The 16,191-nt window shown below is 45.6% G+C and overlaps 1 protein-coding gene across 5 annotated transcripts in view; it reads right to left on the reverse strand.

The window, feature by feature from the left end:
- The window catches only part of LOC107077938 (uncharacterized), a 129,580-nt gene that overhangs the window by 100,097 nt on the left and 13,292 nt on the right, over positions 1-16,191 (reverse strand). Inside the window, exon 1 of one of the 5 annotated variants that reach the window (XM_069192817.1) lies at positions 14,152-14,406. The exons of 2 other annotated variants lie outside the window; for them this stretch is intronic. In XM_069192817.1, coding sequence (XP_069048918.1) covers positions 14,152-14,388 — 237 coding nt within the window. In that variant the 5' untranslated portion in view covers positions 14,389-14,406. Of the gene's footprint in view, positions 1-6,536; positions 6,977-14,151; positions 14,407-16,191 lie in introns of those variants that run through there. 2 more of the 5 variants (XM_069192818.1, XM_069192816.1) reach the window with 2 other exon arrangements.

The following is a 16,191-nucleotide window of genomic DNA, read 5'->3' on the forward strand; positions in this document are numbered from 1 at the left end:
CCTACTCAAGGCCATTCCCAGTCTGAGGAGGCAAGAACCGTGGCTTTCTCAGAACGTGAAATGAAATGCAGTAAAGTGGGAGATAATTAAGCAAACTTTCACTTTCATACTTTCTATCATACTTGAAAGGCAAGAACGCAAAGAAATAATCAGTCCAAAACACATACCAAAAAGAGTTTGAGCTTAATATGCTTCAAAGAACTATCGTATTGCTTTTTAATTGACATTGGCTCATTAATCAACATATTGTTTTTAATTACCAATTAACTTTCAACAGCAACGAAGCATATCTCTGTACATTCAGCTTCACCCATCTGAGCTCTCAGCTCAAGACAGGGCTTGGTGAGGTTACACACACACCGTGTTCAGCCAGTTTCTCCTGCCATATCGTGAGGTAGTCTCTTACGACACTTCCTTCGAGCGACCAACTCTCGAAGTCTGTGGTTCAGGTGGAAGAGCTGCTACATCCAATACATCCGGGATTTCTACAGCTGTTTGCCCCAAAGACAAAAATTAAATGAAACATCAATGATAACTGGCGGGCACTGAAAAGGTCACATCACCTCTTCAGAGCTGGTGGCAAAAGGTACGCTTCCCTTTCATGCTAATGGGAATAGAAGACGAAGCTGAGCCTCAGCAGGCCTCAGAGCTTGCGAACCATCTGTCCTTCACCACCCAGGGACCAGAGCCACGCTGACACCCAGCCCCTGTATGTTTTATTAATCACTGGTACCCGATTACACTCTCGCTGGGCTAGCTTACAAGAGCAGGCATTTAATCAATTCTTCAACAAGCAGGAGCACAGAAGTGGACGCTGTGTTTCAATTGGGCCTGAACCACAGCATCTTCGCGGAATACTGGCAGCCTGGGATTGCTGTTACTGTCGTGGGAGTCCAGTAATGGGTTTTGCGCCTTCTTATCCGAATATTCACGGCCTGTTCTCCTTTGTACACGACTGCAGCTTTGCAGCCCACTACCCCTGACATCCTGTCAAAGCTCCGTTGGGGTGAAAGCATCCTAAACCCTGTAGCTGTGGCCACGCGGAGCAGCACGCGTGGTGGACAAGGAGCGCCATCAGACAAGCTGACAAGAGGTGACCCGACATCTTTGAAGCCACTGCTATTCATTTCATTCAAAGGACATTTTTCAGGAATAATATTTATTATTTTTTCAACAAGATCATTTCTTGAAGACTGTAAAAAAGATGACAAACAACAGTTTGCAGCCTGTCTGGGCGCCGCTAGCCATTTGTTCTGGATGGAGGATCTCGTTGTGTCCTGGAAAGAAGCCGGTGTTCTGCCTGGGGAGCTTGTTCCTGCACCACTCCTTGCGTAAGGAATGGCCTCTAGTTCGCGCTCTTAAATGCCCGGCCACACAGCTTCCATCTGTGACCTCTGGCTCATGTTTCATGTTTATTTTGAAGAATTGTACTGGGTTGATTTTTGTCGAGGCCTTTGTGGATGTGAATGCCTCAGGCCCGTTCACAGTCTGCTCTGTTCAGATCTTAAAAGGTTCGGTTTCCTCAGCCCGTCAGGGTTGGATATTGCCTTGAGCTCCAGAATGTCACCGGCTGCCCTTCCTGGGACTGATTCTGGAGCAGTGATGTATCATCTGTAAGGTGCTGACCAGAATTGAACGCAATAATCTAATTGAGGCTTAACTTCTGCGTTATACATTTTTAAAACCGCTCCTATTGATTTGAATTCTAGGCTTTAAACAATACTGTGTATTCTTGGTATTTGTTTGCTTTTTAATTTCTTCCCTACATTGTCGTCTTCATAACTAAACTTTTCTTTGCCCTGACATGGGCTCTTTTATGAGGTGTTTAATTTTCCCTCTGGTGGACCTAATGTGAGAGATGCTAAAGGTTGCGGGGGACACTGTTCTGAGCTCTGTCACCCTGACATTCCCAGTACCTGGTGCGACAGAGGTTCCCCACATGGCGGCGCACATCTGGCTCAGCACTGGGCAGGGAGCAGCGAATAGGAGGCTCCTACTTCCTGGGCACCTGCAGGCTCTGTGACATCACTGAGGGACATCTCTCTCCTCCAATCACTGCTGAGCCTCCTGCGTGTGGCTGCAGAGCTGGGAGCGAGTGGACACCTGATGGGCTCGATGGGCAAGCGGGGGGGAGAGCCTGTCTACACCTCCTCACTCTGCCCCCATGGGGTACGTGGGGCACTGCACTGAGCCGAGAGGCCCAGGCCCAAAGGGAGCTCCAGCTTGGGCCCATACGGACCCCAAAAAACAGTTCTTTTTTAATCAATTGAATCGATTCTTAAATTATTCTGAAATAATTTGAAAAGCTACTACGACCTGTGTTTGGCCGAAAGAACCAACTCTCTCCCAAATTTTGAAAGTAAACAAATTGTACATTCAATTAGAGCGCAGATGCAGGAGCAGGACCTGACAAAAGGGGGGAAATGCATCTAGAAAGCAAACTTCAAATAGCTTTTCTTGGCTTCTCTACACAATCCTACACTTAAAAGCAACAGCCACAACCAGGATAGACATTAAAAGATGGAGAAGCAGAAAGAGCCATCTGGAAATGTGGCTTAACAATAGTGTATGCGCAGATGCTGGGTTCCCACAGGAATCTATCAGTGATGCCACAGATCTAGAACAAAGTTTTTTTTTTTATCATGAACCCAAGCTGAGTTTTCATTACATCCTGATTTGATTGAATAAAACATTCAATAGCTTGTCCCTGCAGGACGTTTTGAAAACTCACACACGTGTAGGATGTGTTTTGTAATCTAAAAAAGAATGTTTTGTGATATCCGTATAACACTCTAAAGGAACAGTTGTCTATTTATTATAACATAACAGGCCAGCAGAATACAAGCACATTTTAGTACGAACCATAGAAATTTAGAAATCCCTAAAACTCGGAGTACGGATCTCTAGAGTTTTATGTCTTTGCCGACTGATATGAGATTTTCTAGATTTCACCTCTTTTAGGGTCAATCACATTTCTGGCCGGATTAATTCAGAATTTAGCCACTGCCCATCGTGAAGTACGCACCCAGGGCTGATTCCACTGCTGTTTTACAAGGTTAGATCCTTCTAATTAAAACCTGCCACCCAGTTCAGGGCTCGTAGTTTCTGAAGGGAGATTGAGACAAGGTTTTTTTTTTCCAAATTACATTTTCAGTCACAGTCACTTCTTAATATTTTTGGCAATTCTAAACATTCTTATCAGGTGTCAAACGTCTGAAGAGCGAGTTACTCACAGATCACATCTATATACTATAGCAAAAGACATTTTGTTCGTCACTTCTCATTTCTTCCATTAGGGAGAAAGTGACTGTAATGCCATACTGTATCTGTGATACAATCCTGTGAGAATACGGGCCTTACTGTATTAAATACCCTGTAGATATCCTTCCATTCAGATGAGCAAACCCCAAACACAGAGGAGTAATTATGTATATATAGATGTATAGATATTTACCTATCCACCCATTTTCTAAGCACTTTATGCAATTCAGGGTCTCAGAGGAGCCAGAGCCTATCCTGGCAAGCAACAGGTGCAAGGCAGGATACACCCTGGATGGGACACCAGGCCATTGCAGGACACACACAGACACACACAGATATGCCCACATTCACAACAGGGCCAATTTTTCCAGAAATGATTAATCTACCAGCATGTCATTGGACTGTGAGGGGAAACCCACATGATCGCTTGGAGAACATGCAACCTCCACACAGACAGCACCCCGGGATTCGAGCCGAGGGCCCCAGCACTGCGAGGCTGCAATGCCAACACTGCGCATTTATTTTGCATCTATTGTCAAATCAGGGAAAATATTTGTTGCACAATCTTTTCTGTTCCAAGCAAAACAAACAGGAATGCCCTCCTCAGTAACAGCAGGGGATCTCAGAAAACAGAGCAGAAAGGCACGACCTAGAGCGAGAGATCTAAAGAAAATGGGTACAGACCCTCGAAGAGTTTTTCTTTTTTCGTTTACCTTCTGTGCTTGGGGGTCTTGTATCAACATGTGTCGGCTGTTGATTAACTGTCACTTGAGAGGGGAGTCCCTACACTGCAGCTCTTGCACAAAGGGGGGAGCTGGGAGAGGCAGCAGAGCAATGAGTCAGATTAAATCCTCACTGTGACCTGAGACGCTAGAATCGAAACCTTCAAAAAGCTGAGAAGTGAGAAAGGGCTGCCGCCCCGACTTAAAAGTTAAAAGAAAAACAAAATACAAGAGCGCACCCACCCACAGACGAGAGAGGAAAAAGGTGTTTGAGGTTTGGGTACAGGCAAGCGCCGGTGCTAGGAAGGAAACTCAACTGTCTTTAATTAAGTTCTTCCAAGCAACGCCACAGAGCACAAAGGCAGTTGGAGGCTTCATCAAGGGTCAGGTGACTGCATTGACTCTGTGACCCCGAAACAAGCTTTAAAGGGCAGGGGAGATCCCCGCTGGCCTGACGCACTCCCCATTTGACCTGCCTCCTTTCTGCTTTAATTTAATCGCAATCAGCACAATATGGCTCTGCCTGGCCCGTGACAATAGGATGAGCAGAAGTCAGCGATACAGCTGTTTGCGTCCTCTCAGCTGGGGGAAGCAGCAGGAAACCAAAATGACACTCCTGTCGGAGTGGCTTGATCGCCCTGATAAACAGAAATAACCTGCTGCACTGCTTCGTGTAAATTCATTAGGGCGTCGGAGCTGGGCAGAACCGAGATCGCTGGACTTAAAAGAGACAAAGCCTGTCTCCTTTCACGTTTGTACTAACAGGGGTTCTTTAAAAGAAAAGGTGAATAACTAAACTGAAAGGGGAAAAAAGGTGGGTTTTTACCTCTGGGTTCACTGGAAACAAACTATTAATGTGAACACATGCAAAATAATATTGAGTAGGTCACTGAGCCACAAACTAAGACTCGTGGAGCCACAGGTTATTCTGCTTTCTAGATGCAAAGCAGTCAGAGAGCATGTGATTCTCCCCCTGGATAGGACACCAAGCCATCACAGGAGCTACCTTCAGCATTGCTGGCTCCTGTTGATACAGCTGGATGGCCTGGGGGCATTAGGGGTAAAGTCCCTCCCTCAAGTACAACAGCAGTGTCTGCAGCAGGGGTGTAAACCCACAGTGCAGCAGTCATGAACCCAGAGACTGGCCCACTAGACTACACTACCTCCCATACAATGGAAGAGCTGGCTAAGTGCCTATTAAAAGGATGCATCAGGGTTTAGGGAAGGTGTCCATTTGCTCAAGATGATTAACAATGGAGATCAACAGCAGTGGACTGTAAGTGCTGAGTTAGGAGGATAAAAAATTAAAGAGCTGTGGTCTGCTGGTGTCTGTGAAAACCAAGGGCTCTCTTTAATCACTGCCTTGCTGTTATTCAGAGTCATTTCAAGAGGTCCTTGACCTCCCTCAGTAACATACTGAAGAAGCAACAAGTTAGGAGAAGGAGCTCCTACTGAAGATGGAAATTATGAGCTGAGAACAGAAAGTCAGATTCGTTCCTGTTATCCTAGCTGGCAGAAATGGGATCAAGTCTGTTTTGACACATCAGCAGTAAAAAAAGGCCTCCAGAATGAAGATTCACAGAACTCTCCATCTGGTCCAGGAGGAGTCTGAGGACAAATCAGATTCGCAGTAGTGGCAAAGAAAAAAAGAAAGAAGACGTGTGTGAATGATGTTTCTCACTGGACACTAAAGTCTTTCCCCTGAATGCGGCTGGAAACCTGTAGAGCTGCTTTTTTAAACACGCTTTGAAAGTGCCAGGACTCAGGCGCAAACAAACAGGCAGAGAGCCCGAGCGGTGCAGTAGCTGTACTCCTGCAGGGGAGACGGCCACTGCGTGTGGGGTATGGAGGCCAGCACCCTGGACAGACTCCGCGCCGGCACCTGCAGGACAGGGCCTCGCCAGGGGTCGTGCTGCAGGTTCTGCTGCTAAGAAAGGGGAGGTGCTTGTCTGACAAGGACTTTGCTTAGTGACTGCAAATCACGAGGCTTGTTTAAGGGGGAACTGCAACCCTTTTTTATATTTCGGGGTTAGAATGAATCAGCAGTGATCCAGGTATGCGCAGCGCCATATTTCCATCATTGTCTGCGATTCGGAACGAGGCAACGACATGCGAAGCAGCCCTATTATATTATAAACGAGCAGGCTTGAACCAGAACAGTTCAAGAAAATGACTGGGGTGCTGATGTGCTCTCAGCTGTTATCTCAATCGTATTCTGTTTCAGAAGGTGCTTGGGCAGAGTCCGACAGACATAAATTCAGACGACGAAGCACCTTTTTCTCCAACATGAGCAACAAGCTCAGCAGTGACGTACATAGAAGGTCTAAAGCTGTCAAATCAAAGCGCTTTGGAGTTTCACTTCAGAGGACTGGACTTTCGGCATTGTGGATCTGAGTTTGGAGAATCTGGCCACTTGTCCTACCCAAGAATACCCATACAACCATATCACCACTTACAAAATACAAGTCGGTATTTTTCTTTAAAACACCAACAAAAGTCACTGCCCAGTAATTCTTACTTCACAACTTAACAGCTGAAGGTGGTTGAACTTACTCTTTCTTTGCTGTCCACCGCGTTGCAGTACAGCCTTCTAGCAGTGTGTCCCCCAGGACCAGCGAAGCCTTGGCCGTGCTCAGGCTGGGTCCTAGTCCCCACACGGCCTATGGACAGTGCAGTTCTGTACCTGCTGCTGTGAAGGTTCATGTTCGAGACACTCCTGGAAGACGGAAAAGGCCTCTGCTTCCAGCAGCACAACACGGGTGCTCTCCTACACTCTTCAGAAAGCTGCACCAACCCCATGTCGCCTCCCACCCTGTTTCTCACCTTCCTATTCAAGCCTTTATCTTTAAAAAGCAAAGAGTGTGAAGAAGAGACTTAGGGAAACGGCGAGACTAGTACCAGAATTCAGTCATGCATCTCTTCTGTGGGAAGGAACAGTGTTTATTTTTTTCCTCAGACCCTGGGTGATTATTGTTAATCATTAGGGGAGGTCATTCTGTAAATGTTAAACTGGCAAAAGACGTTGGTTGCCTTTAGGTTTATCATGAAGAGGAGACAAGCTGTGGGTTAATCTTGGACCTGAACTAAAAATGAATAATAAAATCATTCCTTCAGTCCTAAAACACAAGGCTCTCCCCGTGCTGTCGGTGTGTACTACGTTTCTGTACAGGATCCTGATCTGTAGAACGCGCCGTACGGGTGTTGTTAGTGTTGTCCTGTGCAGAGTTCTGTGTGTTAAAAAACTGTACGGGTGGCACAGTACTTGAGTCTTTTGCTTTGTCAGGATAGTCTTCAGCTACACTGTGACCCTGAATTGGAGGAATTGGTTATAAAATGGATGGATGGATGGATAAATGTTATATTGGTAATGTTCTGATGCAGCTCCCAGGAGCAGATGTGCATATGAAGTTTACTGAGAAGTGTTTACGTGAGCCAGTGAGTGGAGGAACATCTGTAATATGGTGGCTTGGCCTGCTTTTCAGTACTATACATGCCTGCATCGGAACTAACCTCACTTTCCTTGACTCTTTTTTTAAGAGGTTTTCAATGGTGCTTCGAACACGTTTCTTAAAGGTCAAAAGAGAAAAGGTGCTTTTCCGCACAGACTGATATTTTAATTATTTTTTTTCTGTTGTTTCCGTGTTTGTGGAGAGAGCCCCCATTAGCAGCAAAGCCTCAAGCACGTGTACAGTACTTCTTCTGTGAGGACTACTGAGCCCACCGACAAGCGAGTTTAAAGAGATCGGAAGACACTGAAAAAGTTCACAACAACACACATACCTTTTGCTGCAAAACTGTTGTAGAGTTTCAAGCAGAGATATGTCAGGTGTTCAGCTTGGTGTTCTTTGATTTAAATGTACAGCTCATATAATAATAATGGGCTATTTTAAGCCCCAGAAATGCATTGCTTTTTGCCCCATTGTTTCCAGCACTGTCCAAAAGGGAAGAGTCCGATCATTCCCAAAAGTTCAGGGTGATCAAACGCAAGCATAGAAAGACCCCACTAACCCTTCACCTCTTACAGTAAAACGCCACAGCGCTCCTGTCACATTAAGGAAAAACGACTGCTGTAGGACTGCGCGATGAATCGTATTAAAGCTCATCAAAAAGCCTTTTCTGTTCAGACACCAGAGAGAGCCCGGCCTCAGCGCTCCTGCTCCAGCCTCTCTGGGCCCTCCACACCGTCACCCCAGTGCAAAACTCCCACTTCAAGTGCACAAGTACCTACACAGCAGAGCGCGTGACCCCAGAAGGTCAGGGGTGCACTCTCGGAATCATTGACGCCCCTGCCCCTGGGGTCCCGGTCTTTTGCGGCAGGGGTCAATGCCAAGACCTGCGCAGAGCACTCATAGTGGAGAATTAACAAGTGTGACAGCCCTGGTCCCCCCTTCCCGGCTCCTCGCCTTTGTCTTTTGAGCGCTGTAAATAGAGACATCTGGGCTGAGGCTTTTCAGCTCGGTAATTGAAAATGAACATGGATCAAGTTCTGGCCTGCTGTATTCATAAATCTTCAGGCCTAATTACATTAAAGGGGAATCTAGCGGCTGGCTCTATGGAAACAGCGTAGTCTATCAGCCTCGCCAATCATGAATCATTAAGACGAGTGTGTCTCTCCCCACTTCAGTTGCTCCGGATCAAGATTTTTTGGCTCCATCCCACTCCTCTTCTAGAAAAGGTAAAAAAAAACCGCTGTAAAATATTAACAAGCCCCTCTTGGAAATGAAGCACGGTGTAACCAGTGGAGACGGGCCTGTCAGGAAGCTCAGCAGTGTTTAGACTAGCATAATCACTGTGTGCAGTTCACAAATGGCTGCATTTTCCCTGCCGGAGAACCAGGAGAGCTCTTAAGTTTTATTATGACCCTTACTCGTATTATTATTGTTGTTATTAAATAGGACGTCTCTCCTCACTACGTTAAATGCCTTGAATGGTTAACATGCCCTTTTTAACAGCGCTTCAGTAATTGCAGGCACAGTGGTGAAGCAGCCTTCCTTGGGTGGAGTGTACTAAAAAAAGACACCTGCAGCTAATTGATAGTTTTTTTTTCTTGTTTTGTTGTGTTCTTTTTCCCCCGCTTTTCCATGAGGAGAAATCTAAACACCCAAAGCACCGTATTGGCCATGAAGGGGAGGTCAGTACTGAGGCTGCCAGCCAGTGCAGGAATCCGCCATGCTGGAGGCTCAGACCCAGGAGTCTGTAGGGGCACCAGGGCACAGAGAACACCAGGGCAGGTCCAGCCGGGGTCATGGAGATAACCACCATTATGGCCTGTAGTCTTGAGTCACTGCGCTTCAGAAAGTGATCTGAAAATTCCTCCAGTTGGTCCTGTGGAGCTGGGAACTATGTGGGTGCACTGGGCAACAGTGGGTTAGGTGGGTTAAGCACAGTAGAGTTGGTGTTGGCAGACCAGTAGGTGGCGCTCTTTGCTCTGAGCCACAATTGTTTAGCCCAGTGCCCCACCCAGTGCTGGTGACCAGAGACACCATGCTGTAGCAGGCGCTGTCCCTCAGATGTAGATGTTAAACGGAGCTACTGGCCTCTTCGGCATTTAAGATCCCATGGCCGTTTGTAAGAGTGAGGGTGTTTGTATTAGATTAGAAGACGTTTACTGTCCCAGACGTGGGAAATTAATTTGGCAATCTTGCTTCACAACCCTCACAAATAAAAAGAAAGAGACACACACAAACACGTCCTGGCTAAATTCCTCTCTGGGACTGCACGATGTGGCCTCTTCAAAGTTCTTAGAATAATCTTACCTGCACATGAGTCAGCTCTGTGCAGTGGAAGAGGCATCTTTTTCAAAGCTGTGTTCATTGGTACTCTACATGGCACTAAGCTTGTTGCTAGGCTGCTGCTCAGAAATGTATGGGGGAACGTACACACAGCCATCAATCACAGCTGATTATTTAGCAATATGCTGTCTCAACGCTTTCTGACTCCACTGTTTCCTGTTCCAGCCCTTTTTCTTATCACCTGAGTCTCTTTCTTAGTTCTGAGTCTCCTACGGGTAGGAAGGGCTGGAAAAGCTAATGATGTTTGACCCATAATAATGGCCTAATAAACATGGAAATGAACTTTAATTCCCATTTGCTAATGAGGTACAAAATCACTTATGTATGCAACTTCAGTACTATAAGACAAGTAGATCAAAGAACGTATCATGCTCTTGTATTTTACAAAAAACGAAAATGTAACTGCAGACAAATATTTTTTTCTAATCGCAAACTTTGATATCTGGTTTAAGAAATGAAAAAATAGATTTGTGCATCATCCTCACCATCATTAGAAGACACACTTATAAAGGGAATCTATTTAAAGAAACTTCAACTAGAATATACAGTGTTTCCAAGCATTGTACAATAATTCTGTTCAGTTCAGTTTATTGTCATATGCATAAGTGCAATGAAATGCATATTTGCATGTATGCTCCAATACAAAGACATTAAAAGAATCAGCAAAAGTCTACCCCACACCATGACCTGCTTAAAGCAGTTCCAGAAGGCATTATTTTAACAATCTGCACAAAATTCACTAAAGGCTCTGGGCTCAGTACCAGAAGGATGTGGGTTCAAATCCCCAGCTGAGGCGCTGCTGTACGTCACTCCAGGAAAGCTGTATAAATGGGACTGCAAGTCAATTTTGTTCATGCAAATTCCAGTTCTTTCGCGCCTTCATAAGCCCATAGACCGTCGGGCTGGGAGGCAATTCAAATTGTGCTCTCCCAGCCTTGCTGGCTGTAAGGTAAATGCACAAAACAGCTGTAATGCAGTTAATGCATGAGAAACCAGCCCAGATACCCTAGAACAGGTGAGGAAGGACAGATGCACATGAACCATAAGAGGATAGTTACAAGTGAGAGGAAGCCTTTTGGCCCACCCCTAGCCCTTCTGGTAGTGAGTAGTTAATTGATCTGAGGATCACATCCAGCCTTTTCTTGAAAGAAGCCAGAATACTGATTTCAACAACATGGCTGGGCAGCTTGTTCCAGACCCCCACAACCCTTTGGGTAAAGAACGGCCTGTTCTCGGGTATATATGCACTCCCCCGCAAAGCAAAATCCAAAGTCTCTGGATTTAGGGAGTTGGCCTCAGTGAGCATTAAGGTTATCAAAAGCATTCAAGTTGCTGCATGGTGGCGAGCCCAGCTGAGATTATTCTGCTGGGTTGAAAAGGTTTCTGCGCAGTGGAACTGCATAACGTGAAAGAAAAGCTGTCCTGCACTGAGAGGGCTATTGTTAGGAGTGCGGATGAAGGACAAAGGCCTGTGACCTGGGCTCTGCCTCCACAGCAGGCCCACAGCAGCTCCCCTCTGCAAACACAAGAGAGCCCTGCAGCAGCCAGGCCTGCCACCACATACCGTGCCACCACTGAGTGTGCTGCTATTTACCCTTCCCATTAATCTGTCAGCACTCTGGTCAAACATGCGCCACAATATGGTCTCTGCATTTCTCCATTAGTCACTGCCATGCTGTGTGGGGTTAATGCAGAGCAAGACCTGGGCCTGAGATCCAGCAAGTGTATGTACAAGGAGAGAACATCTGAAAATCGTAGGGTTCAATATAACTTCATGTTATATGGGCAATTCTATTTTATATTCTGCTATTTTATATGCACAAAAAAATCATTTTTATGATGAAATCGCACAATATCATTTCCCCGTTATCAGTTTCATAATCCTGCTCATTGCTTGCTCAGATTTACTTGCAACGTTTTGTATAAATTAAAGGGGATCTACAGTATCGCTCTTGTCTGTGCTGTTTGATATACATCTTTACACATATGTGTATATGCTTAGAAAGTAAATGTGAATGTAGGTTTCTGGGTGCAATAAATAAAAATAATTTCATTCGTATAGTCGTAGCATAAAGATATTTTTAATCTGATCATAAGAAAGAACCATCACAAATGTCATTAACTGTTTTTAAAAGACAACATTATCTTTTGATGCGGGATCCCAAGTTTTTAATTGCTCATTCAAAGATCATATTCTCTTCAGGGGAAAAAAAACACTTCGAAAACTTTGGCTCACAACAGCTACATGAAATGTGCCCACCTGGCTTTCAGGACAATGCAAATTAACTAAAATAACGGAATAATTAAAAGCAAAAACACAAATGGTCCGAGGCAGAAGTAATTGCTCTGAAGGAACTGGAGGCTGAGCCAAAGCTCTCTGGAGTGTGAGGCAGAGTGAGAAGTGAGACATCAAACACAAGGTCAAACAGACAAATTCACACTTGCCTGCCTCGATTTTCAGAATGGAGAATTTTACTCTTCTGTAAAAATGGATGCACCTTCTGAAATGCATAGACTGCTCTGAGCGGAGATGATTTTTTTTCACGGACAAGCCAGGACTCATGCAGCACAATAGGCATTTTCAGTTTCATTCCAGAGAAAAGTAAAACACAGGGGCCTCCTCGGATTGTTTTGGACTCCATTGAACCTGTGGGCAGTGTGTTTCCCACTTATTGCAGATAATCACACAGAACTAGTGGCATTCCACCCCTGGCATTGTGTGGTGCTGCTCGGGCACCAGGCTGAAGGAGCGAGATAACCAGAGCGACATCCTCTCCCATCCCTCTCGCCGTTGTGTTGTGTTGTGTGTGCGGACTGAAACAAAAAGGAAACCTCCTGAGGGATGGAGAATTGCGCGTCTTAAAAGCCGGCTTCGTCCAAACTGAATGAACGTGGACAAGGGGAGTGGGATTTGCCAAAGCAAGCAGAAGAAGGCAGGGCAGATACGGAGCCAACGGCATAACCTCACCCAGAAGTGAGATACAGCGTTCGTGTAATTAAACTAAATCGATATAAGTCAGGTCTTATTATGCTGCAGGAGCTGCCAAGGGATACGATTCTGATGCTTCGATAACACAAGTCACTGCTCTTCCACAACACAGCTGTGTTTCTGATTTAGAAGTGGATGTCGGGCACTGGCTACATCGCCGGGAGCCGTGCATTTATACAGCCACAACTAAATAAACAATCGTCTGATTATTTATCTACTAGATTTTTCAACGCGGTTTCTTATTTAAGAAGCTGTCAGGCACAAACATGCCTGCTCAGTCTTTGAGCCCCTACAGCCACACAGCATGTCCTCCAATTTATTATTTCTTTCAATAAATAACTCTGTTCGAACTGGAAAAGCTTTTGTGGTGGTGGGGTGTGTGTGTGGGGGGGGGGGATTCCTCTTTTCTATGCCATCTATTTAAAATAAAAAAGGATCTCGTTGGATAACTGCTATACAGTGGGGCAACATGCATAGCGATTGTTTCTTTGCAAAACTTTAAAAAACATTTTCTCCGGTGAATAGGTACCTATTAGCCAATCTATTAAAAGAGAACGGCTTTCAGTCGCTCCTCGCTGTGCATCTTTATGTTTGAATCAGCCTTCAATGTCGACTTCCCCAACAATCGAGCCAAAGAGAAAGTATTGATATACGTAGTGCAACTCGGAGACAATAGCCACTCTTTCTCCTCTTTGTAAGCCCCAGGTGTTTGTGGGCACAGGGCTCTAAATGCATAAGAAAAGCTTCATTGTGTTGTGCACTTTCTTCGCCACTTGTTCTAAAACCTGGACGCAATGTCCTACATGCATTAACTGATCTCCATAAAAACGAAGGAACAAGTGACCCTCTGTGAGACTCCCGCCTGGCAATGCTACGCCATTAGTTCAGACTGCTTTGTAGCCCTGCATTGTTTGTGGATTATTCAGTAGTTTGAAGAAGAAGAAAAAAAGGGGGGAGGGGGGAGAATTTGGGCAGAGGAGGGGGGGAGGAGGAGGAGGAGGAGGAGGAGGAGGGGGGGGGGCGACGCACACTTTATCTTCGGAGCGTAGAGGAAAAAAAAAAGGAGCTACTTTAGAGCGAGTTACTGTAGCCAAGGTTTGGAAAACACCTGCAGACAGCACACATAGAAACCAAGGCAAAAAGCAGCCTCTTGTTTTCCTAGGCCGCCCCTCCCAGGTCCCCATGGCCGGGCTCGGCCATGAATCTGTGTGACAGCTACGGAGCTGGGGCGGGTCCGGGCCTGCGCCTGTGCCCAGGGCCCGAGCTGCCTCCGCGGGGAGGGGGCGCCCCTGTGGCGAGAGGGGGGAACCCCAGAAAAACTCCGGGACGAAGTTGGAGAAAGAGGAGCAACAGGATCAATACGGCGGCATTGTTCGGCCCTGCTTACCTCCACGGGACACCATCTGCTCCCTGTCAATGGATCACCTGCTTGTCTGGGCAGTCGCCATGGAGACCCGGGGGAGGAGGGATTAGGAGGAGGGGGAGAGAAGGGAGGGGGGCTGCTGGGCGCGGGGGGGGGGAGGCTGAGCAGCCCATTGCTGGAAGAGCACTGCCCCCCCCTGGACGACCCGGCTCTGCCGCCCCTGGCTTGACGGACAGCTCCGGGCCCGTTTCCCGCTGCCATCACAGTGCGTTTTGTTTGTCAGCGACATTGCTGGGGGAAAAAGTGACATTCATGGCTTAAAAGGGTGGGGTGGGGTGAGGTGGTGGGGAGGGTGGGTCTAGGAATTCATGCTGGAGAATTTGGGATCTTATTGAGCTGCATATGTTGATACGTGGGGTTTATGTAAGAATGTTGATTTTGGGATCCGTCCAAAAGGGGGAAAAAAAAACCACGGGCTACAATATTTCTCTGCCATTCAATAGCGGGGCTCCCGGGGCTACAGGACTAGAAAATGACAGCGCTGTGAAAGACCGTATGCAAGGCTGACAGACAATGACCTGGGGAGCCTCCCTCCCAGGCCGGTGAAAGCTACATACCCATCAGCGCGACTTCGAACGACCACAGAGCAGAGCTGCACGGCTGCCTTCCTCTTTCCTGACCAGCTCTGAAACAGGGCGGACGAGTTTGTGATGCTGGAAATTGTAACACCTTTCACATTACGGCTAAAGGAACTGTGTTTGATTTTGTCCCAAATATCATTTGTACTTTTGTTGTGACTGAGCATGATGTATTTTTCCAAGGCCTTTAAACTTCTTTTCATATATAAACATATATATAAATTAGCTTTTAATAAGTAAAAATGAAAAGAGATACACGGTACAAATATTATGACTGAGCACCAGAGTTAAATTAATCTTTGTTATAATGTCTAGCAGCTTTATTTTTTTCCTGTGTTAGTACTAATATTGAGCCTTACAGTAATTTGTCATTGTTGAATGATATCCTTTTCATTATGAAGGAAGCCTGACAGGCAAGCACTGTGAATCTGTGTGCCACAGGAAGTTACTCGATCTTTCACAATGTGCACAATCAATTAGTTTCTAAGGGACTATAGGCTTTGATTACTGAGTAAATAATAAGGTTCATCACAGCACTGGCGTAGGAGTTCATAAGGACTCATTAATTTAAAAAATCAACAGCAGGAGGTTCTGAAGCCCAAATACACAGCTCTGAACATATCTCCATTCATGACAACATCTGAAAGATGACAATGTTAAAGGCATGTTTGCTCCTGATGAATAATACAGTTTGTAATCAAATGTAGCACAGATCACTTGCCAGTATAAGCAGTTAAAGTACATGTCCTTTCTTTATGGTTAGAAAGACATATTGTTTTTCTTATCATCTCTGGTAACATCTGAAAATGGTGAATTAATAAAACAACATTTAATTTAGGAGAGAAAAAGAAAAATGCATTCAATTAGTGAAATGGTGAGGATTTGTTAATATACTGTAGTAGTAAAAAACATGCAATAAAATACAACATAATGTGTCTTACAGTGTCAGGAAAGGGAATATAATGGATTGTTTTTCATTGCCAAAAATAATAATAAAAATGGAACCAGGAATTGGCAAATAATAAAGATGGTAATTAGCCCAGCTAATTAGTGGTAAGTGATCTAGTCCTTTAAATGCCACAATAAACGTTTCATTGAGGAAACAAGGAACAACAAGGACACAAGAGGGAAGAAATGTTGATTTGTTTAAGAGTTAGCCTGTTAGCCAACAATAAACGTACAGTATGGGAGACGTTAACTGTAATGCTCTCAATAAGTGCCTTTGTTTCTTGTCTCCCGTCTTTCTGTTTGTGTCCAGAGTTTGTGTCTTTCAAAGTGTTCCTTCTGCAGCCCTGTCTGCGTTACTGCACTCACAGCCAGGGACGCTCCTCTTCGTGCTGCAGGAGCTCTGAAATGTCCCTCGAGGGGCTTTCCCTTCGTTCTCGGCCCAGGAGCCCGAGTCCAGGCCGTGGCAGTGTAGTGCAGA

The sequence above is a fragment of the Lepisosteus oculatus genome, chromosome 7 (assembly GCF_040954835.1).
Source record: "Lepisosteus oculatus isolate fLepOcu1 chromosome 7, fLepOcu1.hap2, whole genome shotgun sequence".
In the NCBI taxonomy this organism is placed as follows: Eukaryota; Metazoa; Chordata; class Actinopteri; order Semionotiformes; family Lepisosteidae; genus Lepisosteus; species Lepisosteus oculatus.